Source organism: Montipora foliosa, chromosome 3, assembly GCF_036669935.1.
Source record: "Montipora foliosa isolate CH-2021 chromosome 3, ASM3666993v2, whole genome shotgun sequence".
NCBI lineage: Eukaryota > Metazoa > Cnidaria > Anthozoa > Scleractinia > Acroporidae > Montipora > Montipora foliosa.
In genome coordinates this window covers 28210790-28220789 of record NC_090871.1, presented here as the reverse complement: position 1 = coordinate 28220789, position 10000 = coordinate 28210790, and the positions used below count along the sequence as shown (strand labels likewise).

General features: G+C 36.7%; 1 protein-coding gene across 3 annotated transcripts in view; it reads right to left on the bottom strand.

Moving 5' to 3' along the window:
* Positions 1-1516: 1516 nt before the first annotated feature.
* The window catches only part of LOC137994703 (uncharacterized), a 29362-nt gene continuing 20878 nt past the window's right edge, over positions 1517-10000 (bottom strand). For 2 of the 3 annotated variants that reach the window (XM_068840305.1, XM_068840306.1), the window contains 2 exons: positions 4256-5037; positions 1517-3611 (listed from right to left, as the gene is read on the bottom strand). In XM_068840305.1, the coding sequence (XP_068696406.1) occupies positions 2673-3611; positions 4256-5029 (1713 nt within the window). In that variant the 5' untranslated portion in view covers positions 5030-5037 and the 3' untranslated portion in view covers positions 1517-2672. Of the gene's footprint in view, positions 3612-4255; positions 5038-6340; positions 6479-10000 lie in introns of all 3 variants that reach the window. The other variant, XM_068840307.1, reaches the window with a different exon arrangement.

Below are 10000 nucleotides of genomic sequence, written 5' to 3'. Positions count from 1 at the left end.
AAATTGCCAAATTGTTTAAGACCGAACGATGGGTGAACAAGTAGCCAAAAAGGAAGTCCTTCGAGCTCGTGGACAAACCATGGAGTGGACGGCCGTCTGTTTTGACAAACTATGCGAGAAATGTAACGAGCTCAAAGGTGTGGATATTGACCAACAAAGGGTGGAAAGCTTTAAAGCGAAAGAAGATGCCACTGTCAAGTGAGAAGCAAAGAAGGCCTCGTTTGAAATTTGCCAGGAAATACTCCAAGAGGCTAGGATTGGGGGGGGGGGGGGGAACCTTTTTATTTGCAGATGAGTGTTGTAAGTATCAAGGTCATTACCCGAATCCAAAAAACCACATCGTATGGGGCTCTCAGGAGTGCGATGTCCCCCGGGCATACCAGGTGAAACAAAGTGCGAAGGTGATGGTGTGGAGAGGTATGACGGGTCGTGGTCTGACGAAGTTACTCACCTTACCCAGTGGCCAGACCTTACCCTCCAAGTACTAACTCAATGAAATCTCAAACTCTCGACAGGCTTCAGGAGCTGGTGCATTATTATGCTCCGTTGCTTAGAAAATATCATAAAAAATAAAAGAGGCCATTCTGATGTAAAAGCGGCACGGAATAACATTCCTTAATTTCCAAGAGGTAGTTATAGCAATTACTGAATTAGTGAACAAAATATTGGAATTTTTGAAACACCCTGTATATTGGGGTAGAGAAGCATAGTCTTGATCTGTCTTGAGGTTCCTCGACATTACCAGCATGAAGAAGAAAACCATACGCACTGCCCAGTTCGTCCTGGGCGAGTTGCTGCCTTTTGGAGCATGTCACCTCTCACTTTCCATTTTAGACACTCTAATATTTCCATCTCGGAGGAGCGTTCACTTTGTGAAATCCCTTGACTACCACCAGGCCCTTCTTAATCATGGAAATACCCTCCATCCCTTAAGATCCCTCTCCACGTGTGAGAAAGAACGTTTCCAGAATGGTCTGGCAAGCATGGGTTGAGTGTCTTTGTAGGTCATTCTTCAATTACATCACATGACTAGAGAGTACAAAGTGGGGTCCTCTCATCTGTCACCTGTCAAGACTCAGGTCTCCGTACTTTGACCGAATGATTACATGTACTTCTGCAAACCTTCTGTTCGACATGGATACTCCACCCACGCTAATTTCAAGATATCGACTTCACTTGAAGATACATACTGCAACCTGGTCTACAAGAGCTCTTCTCACCACAATGGGTAAATATTCTAAGTTAAAGGGGTCATCATAACCAACTTGCCTGGATAAGGACATAAACATTTGAATATTAAATTTGTAATTTTAGCATCACTTATTTCCCCTCTTTACACATGTGAAGCTTGTGTCTCTGTTCAGTATAGTTTTGAGTAGCGACTTATTGAATTGAATTGGGAAAGACACATGTTCAACCACCCGAGTTATGATAAACATCATTTCCTGTAGCAGCTGGAGTTATGGCTTATGTGAAGACTCTCATTTTAAACACCTCTTCAAAACACAACAGGATCTACACTGGACGTTTAGTGGACTTTAATTAACTTGTACTGCGCCTTCAATTTGTGTCATGATAACAGTATTATGTACATGTACAATTTGACTGAGAAATAAATTACTGACATTGTTTTTAAAATGCATACGTAAAATAACTTTTCGAGAATGACATTTTAAAGGGGAAAAAAATTAATGAGGATGCCAGTATGCATAACTTTAAATTAAAAACAGAAAAAGTTCAGAAGTTTAACACAGGGAACTGTTGACCCCTTAAGACAGCTGCTTAATGTTAATGGATTTTCACAATTCAATCAAAGATGGACCAAAGACAAGTCAGGCAACAATTTGGACCCCTTTTTGTGGCAAAACACAACGTGTGACCCACATTTGTGGCAAAAAATACTTATAACAAGAAGCCTTCATAAAATTTCCACAATTGTGCATTGACCCAAAACCCCGTGGATTTAAAATAGGTAAATAATAATTGATTCCAAAAGCTTCAAGATGAAAAAAGATGGTTGAAAGCAATCAGGAAAATTTGGGAGACAATTTGCCAAGAGTATATCCAAAAACAGCTGCTTTTGATCATCTCACATTGTCATTTTTGCAAATGGCACAGACATGAACAGCATGCAGAGCTATTGTTTTGCCGATTTGCAATGTTGTTGTTCTCATGATTGCTTAAGTTCCTTTTAAATAGCTTTCTACACAGCGTTTACTCTGACCAATCACACAGTTTCTGAAAAGGAGTGTGGGAAAACAAAAGGTTGTCGGTTTTTCGAGGCAACAGTAACTAGTTGTGATATCACTGTAACAAGAAAACAGCCTGTCTTTTAAGTTCACAGCATTGGCAAGTTGCCTCCATTTGGTTTTCAAGATTTTCCCCTTGACCAGAGATATGACTCTTACAAAGACTACAAAAGAAAACCTTGTTCCAAACTAGGCATCATTTTGATGTTACTTTGCTTAACATAAGCTGTCTTTCGCATAATCATGACCTGAAAAGTATATTGTACTTTGAACAGGCAAGAAGAACTGACTAAGATAAAAACAAACAAACCAACAAATAACATTAAAATGACAGCTATTTCTATATACATGATTGCTGGTTAATTCAGAAGGTTGGACATTACTCTCTGCAGTATTTTCATATATGCCTTTGCCAGATATTTTTTAACATCTTATTGCATCCCAGAAAGCATTTTGATTCGCAAGTCTTTGGTTAATAAGGTCCAAAGCTCCCGAAAACACGAACGGCCATTTCGTAAAAGCCACTTTGTACCTCATGGACATTCTTGAAATGGTATTTAGTTCCTTGAATTGTAAATTTTCATAACGTGACATCACATTGGCTTTCATCCTGCCAACAGGATTCTTAAGTTTGATGTCCGATTTCCCACCATGCTTGTTATCAGCAACAGATGCAGAAGCAGAACCTTTAGCAAATTTCTTCCTTTTCCTCCGCTTTTTTGCCTTTGTAGCTGTGATTTGCTTTAGGACAGACTTTGCTAGGGATTTCTCTGAATAGTTTGATAAAACCTTTCGACCAGAGCTGGTACACCTTCCAGTAACAAAAGCAAGACCACCATTCCCGCTGGGTTTCAATTTCTTTCCAACATCATCAAGTTTGATAACAGGTTCTACCTTGTGGGACAAAGATTTCCCAGTTGGGGGACTAACACTTGAAACTGACAATCTTTCTACACATTGCTTATGATCTCTTTCCTTCAAAGGCAGAAGCTTTATTTCAGGAGATAAAAGATCACAATGATTCTCTGGGAGACTTTTAACTTCAGATTGCATGGACCTGGCAACTAAATCACTTTTCAAAGGCAGACTCACATGAACATGTTCTTTTGTCTTCATTTGACATTTATCTGTGCCCATGGGAAACACATGGTCCATAAATTCTCTATTTTGCTCAGGGCTTTCTGGAGGTGAATAACTAGCAATATCAGGCCAGAGGTCTTCACAGCCACAAATATCGAGGTCTTTGGATGAAGAGAATCCAACAGATGAGATTTCATCAGATGGTGCACTTGGTTCAGACACATCAGATGCTGCTGATGATGAAGTAATGGATACTTCTTCATATGAAAAGTCTGTTGCTTTCTGAAACGAGATAGAAATGTTGCTGTATGAATGCGGAACGAAGAAAGTACAGTAGTAGGCGTTTTGTTTAAGGATTAAGGTTGAAATGGACGCTTTTTTGCAAATGAACCACTGCATATGCATGGAGTATGTGCTACAAGAATTCCTTATGTATGAATAATCCATCCATTTTCACACTTGTCAGGAAATACCAGCAGTGATTAACTTTTAAGTGCTTAGTAAGTAAGATGACACCCAAAACAGGTCTTAATAAGCAGTAATGAGTAGAGAATTCAAATTGGACAAAACCCTCACTTGAGTGGAGGCTTTACTTGTAAACAGAGATTTACATGTACCTTATCTTGCACTATTTTTGTGAGAAAATGCTAAAGGCTGTTTTTGTCAATCATCAAAACATGAAAGGTAGATGCATCTCATTCTGCACTGTAGCTTTATTAACTCAATCATTTTTTATGAGCAGATAAGAGTCGACATCTGGCACAAAATGAGCTTAAATTAAATACGTTTTATTGATTGTTGCAAACAGGAAATTTCTGCCTATTTTAAGGTGGGGTTTGCTATGCCAGTGCTGACTTCAAGGCTGGTGACTCCTTTGGGGTTTCTTGCATCAAGACCAAGTTAAGTGCATGTGTGAAGTTACTCACCACTTTATTTCTCAAATAGTAAGAAGAGTTTCTCCTGCTCTTCCCTAAAACCGTGGATTTACTTGTTGTTGTTTTATTTAATCCTTCATCATTCTTGGACTTGCAGCTATTTAGTGGTTTTAAGAGACGTCCCAGTGGATCGAATAACACAATAGGAGTAAGGCGCACTGAAGGAATTTGTTCCTTCCCCTTAGAAATACTTCTTGAATGGCTTGATGTTGTTGATGACACAGAGTTTGTTCTGCTTGAACGCACATACCCAGGTGTGGTGTCTACCTCACCTATTCTGTCACATGAATAGTTTGCACTTTGGCTCCCATTAGAATCTGCAGTAACACTGATGTCTTTGTCACCAGACAACCCATTTTCTTCATCAGACACATGATTTACATGTACTTGTGTAACAAATGAATTGTTCTCAGGATGATGAGGAATGTAAGCAGCACTGCTGAGTGGAATCAGTGGAACACGCAAGTTACCCATACGTAACTTTGAGGAAGTTGTGCAACTAAAAGTTGACTCTTTGGATGTGTCCTTTGAATTCACTGTATGTTTATTGGCACCTTTTGTTAACTCAAGAGAGAAATGAACTGGAGGATGATCGCCAGACATACCAGCATCATCTGCTTCTTTGGTCTGTCTTATTACAGGGACACTGCTTTTCCTCTTTGCAGCATAATTGTGGTACTGCTTTAGCGCATTAAGTGGAAGTTCACTGGGTGACATTCGTGCAAGGAAAACTCTGGCATGGGGTAAGTTCCTTGGATCGATCATGGCATTCACTAAAAATAACATACAAACAAAAGAAAATAATATTATCAGTGTAACATGTTTGTTACCAATGGTGCACTGTAAAAAAATGAAAACCTTTTAGAGATTAAGGAATCGATTTCTTGTCAAAGAAAACAAGGTAATGATGATAGTATATCAAGAGGCATTTTATTAAATTATTAAAAATTTACATTTGGAATAAGTACTCATTTTTTAAGGAAGGAGATGTAGTGATTTTAGAATGGGTTTCCACAGCAAAGTACAAAATGACCCTGAATTCCTCAGGCTACCAATTCCACCAATTTTGTAATTGACAGTGAAAGAAAATGAAAAAAAAAACTTTCTTTAGATACAGTTTCCTTTACATCTCTGTCATTGCCTATTTAATGCCACTACTTCAAGTCTCACTACTGTACAAGCAAAATTTGGAGGTAAAGTTTTGGCCCAAATGTTTTTTACTTTGAGTTCAGTTTTTGGGTTTTATAAGCTGCCATTACCTGCATTCAAAACTGACCTGTACGCCCCTGAGAGATGGATCTAGGCGGGAATGATGTGAACGATGTACTCCATTAAGAATACAGTACATGTAAATGCAGCGTACACCAGTTTCAGTTTGAAAGTCAAAAAGCCTGAAACTACAATGCTGTGAGCTAAATCAGTTGTGTGTTAATAGATATGAATGGATGCTGCATTCTTAGGTGATTGAGCGATGCATGTTTCTTTTCCCTTGACAAAGCTCTCTCAAGATTATAAAGTTACATGTAGTATTGGGAGACTGTTATTGAAAAAGAAAACCTTGAACCTTGAACTTAACAACCTTCTGCTTGAAATGAAGCCATAAACTCCGCTAGTACAGTAATCAAGAAACACTTTCAAAATGTGAAGAAAAGGGAAGCAACTTTTTTTATTAACAGAAAGCAGCCTTTTAGTTCCCTAGTGACCGACTGTATGACACTACCCCTTCACTTTATGGATACAGAGATTTCTAGAACCGTCTACACCTCCTTCCTTTTACAGTATATTTAAAACAAAAAAGCTTTTCTTGACCTGCATGAGTTTTTCATCATTATTTGAGTCAGGCATGTGTCCGATATATAAGTTCTGAATTCTACAAATACAATGTTTGCTGAGTGACAAAATTAATAAAAGCTACTGTTATGCTGTTGATTCACCACTTACATGAGTGTCTTAATGGAAACCCTTCCATTACTGTTCAATCACATGTCTAAATGTATGTACCTTTACAAGGTATTTTCAGTAATTAATATTTTATGATAACATGAGCAGGGATTGCGTAGTAGTGAGAACACTCACCTAACACCAATGTGGCCCAGGTTCAATTCCTGGACTCGGCGTCATAAGAGGGTTGAATTTGTTGGTTCTACGTGTATACTAAGCTTTGAGAGGTTTTTCTCTAGGTATTCTGGTTTTGTCCTCTGCTCAAAAACCACCCTATGATTTGATTGGTTTGATTTCAGTTGATTTGAGGGCGATATTGTAAACTGCGGGGGCAACCAGTAAATATGTTAGACTCGTAAGTAAAATCATTATTATGATTATGATCATGATTATGATTATGATTATTATTATTATTATTATTATTATTATTATGATTATCATTATTCATTGTCAGCAACAGTTGTGTCATTCCCTTAACCCACCGACACCTCAAACACCCTAGAACGCCCCTAATGGACGAAGTAAAATCGTCTGATGTTAGTCTCTCTCCCAATGGGTCTTAAGGACTCTACCGTAAATATCCTGTGATTGCAATTGAAAAGCAGTATTAAAAGACACAGCAAGGACTTAGCAGACAAATTGCTAGAAAAATTGAGCTCACTAGTATAAAATAAAAAACAAGGAAAGGACTAAAGACAAATTGTATGAAATATTAAGCTTGAATCTCAAATGCAAGCACACTAATTTGCAAGCTTGCAAATTAACCAAGAAACCCATAACAAAGTGAGACATTTAATTATTGTTAGAATTAACTCTTTTACCTACTTGTGCCCACAGAGCTAATCACATAGAAATACATTTTAGTATGGCAAGCCAATTGAAGAAATATTCAATACCGAGGTTTAATGAAATTCAAATGTCAAATTCAATTCAATGAAATTCAAATTCAATTCAAAGAAATTCAAATTCAATTCAATGAAAGTGAAATTTAATTTCAATTTAATGAAAATTAAATAATCGTGTGCAGAAAACATGGATTGCGGGATACGGAAAGCGGAGTGTGTATAAAACACACACAAAGGTTAAAATGAGGGATATGGATTACGGACTGAGTATACAATACTACGGTATGAGATGTGGACTAGGGTATCAGTTGCAGACTAAGGATTATAAACAGCGTATAATCTAAAAATAATGCATAAAATTTAATTGCGATTTACCTTGTCCTCAGTGAAAGTTTTTAAAACCAAAAAACACTTGTCACTTCAACATTCAATTCTTAAAGTGCAAATTCAAATTTTCAAGATAAGTGCGAGGATCACTTCTAGCTTTCTGCTATAATCCACACTGATTCTCGCATTGATTGAAGTCCTTTCATGGGAACACATAAGCCCAAAAAATTGACCTCATAGCTCAGTTGATAGCATTGCACCGGCAATGCAGAGGTCATGGGTTCGAATCCCATTGAAATTGTCTAAATTTTTAGATGTCAATGCGAGACAGTTACTAAATTGTCTAGGTAAGTGGGAGGATCACTTCTAGGCAAGGCAAGTCAAGTCAATCTTTATGTAGCTCACACAGAATATCATGTACCTAAAGTAAGGATAATTTTACAATATTGCTTTTAATTAACAAAATAATGAATACAATACACACACTGTACAACAGTATAACTGTATAATCAGAATAATTTACATTTCCTATACGAAAAATAAAAGAGAAAAAGTACATAGGAAAGGAACAAACAATAAGCTTTTTAATCTCATTACAGTGTAGAGTTTGGGACACCTAAATAGTTAGTAAACTAATCAAGTAGGTGCCCCAGATCAATTATATTATGAGCAACAGGAACAGATCGAGTTAAATAATAATTTCTGTTTAAAAAGTACTACTTCTTGTACTAACTACTGACATTAAACTTGTTGAACATATTAACATAAACTACTTAAGAATCAAATCTATGAAAATATGAATCTACAGAAACATCCCATCACTTGCAAACTAATCAAAAACAGACAGTCACAGCTAACCTCCAGCATTTAGAGCTACCTACATTCATTTGATCTTGTTATTGTGATTATACCATGCGTACAGATACAACAATATGATTATTTATACAATTCTGCTAATTAAGTATCAATATCATTGCTATAATACCTGTCAATCACAGAGTTCTTAATGTTTTGATGGAATCTAGAAAAAGGAGTAATTTGCTTTACATCAAGAGGTAATGAATTCCAAAGTTTAACGCCAGAAAAATAAACTTAAGAGAAACAAATACCATGATATTGTTTGGTCTGTTCTTGGTTTATAAACAGGTCATCATTATTTAATTGACGTGTATAATATGAATAGACAGAAGATATTGGCTTAAAATAATCAGCAAAACGAGATGAAGTTAATTTATGAAACCACTGATAAACAAAAGAAATAATTTCAAAACGGATTATATCACAAAAATTTAAAAGATTTAGGGATTTGAGCAAGGGTTCTAAATGCAATGCGGGTTCAGAAAATGTCATAATCCTGACCGGAGTAATGAATTGATTCAGTGATGCTTAAAAGTGCATGAGTAGTTGAGCACTTCTGCCTAAAACCAAACTGAAGTGGGTAGAGAATGCAACGGCATTTAAGATAACTGTAAAGGCGCTTATACATAGCTTTTTCAAAGATCTTGCTAAATATAGATAAGACAGATGTAGGTCTGTAATTATCATTGTCTTATCTAGAGCCTTTTCTTAAAGACTGGTCAGGAGTAACCTTTTCTAGTTTAAGATTATCAGGGAAAGTGGCACAGAGGAAGGATTTATCAAGGATGAAAGCAGAGGAGCAATAGGAGTCTTGAGTATTTTAACAAACAGATTGGGATACTAAATGGCCTGATAGATTTGCTATTATCCATTTGAGATATGAAATCCTCATCTTCATTTGATGTAACAGGGGAAAGGAATATCGACTCTTTCCCTTCAGAAAAGAGGCACGAGAGCAGTTACTTGGAGGAATGCCGTTCCCACTGTTTTTACCCACATTAACAAAAAAGTGTTGAAAATGTTTGCAATAGCAGAGGGATTGCCAATAATCTTCCCATTTTCAATGAGGGTACGTATAAAGCCAGCTTTAACTATCGTTCGTTACATACTTAAAAAATCAGCAGTTTTAAGGGAGGACTTCGTTAAGGTTTACTGCAGCGCCATTTATTCCATTTTAGAATATGCTTCTCCCATTTGGGCCAATATCCTGACGTATCTTTCTGAACTAATAGTACTTAGAAGAGTATATCCTGAGAGCTTGTATGAGGATGTGCTAGGTGGCTACTCTCACCCAGAGTCGATATGCTGCCTACAAGAATTTTAAGGATTCGGAAGTCCTTGCGAGTTTGATGGCACAGCGACCTGGCGTGACTCATGGGTACAACTTACGCCACGGAAGTGCCATAAATGACTGGCCCACCACAACTATGCTGCATCTTGATTGGTTTGTAACTTACAAATAAGCCTTAGCACGCAAGCACTTTTATTAAATAATAATAATAATAATAATAATAATAATAATAATGCATTTTGATAGTTATATTTAGATTTACATGTACATTATACCAGAAGTTGTATGTAGAATGTACGTTGAATTTGCTAACACTGTACACGTAATTTAGTTCTAACTATGAAAGGAGTGGATAAACTGATTACTATTATTATTATTATTATTACTATTATTATTATTTTAATAACCCACACTTCAAATCAATGCTGCTTCTATGAATGGATTGTCTCAATCCGAGCAGTTCATAGAATGCAA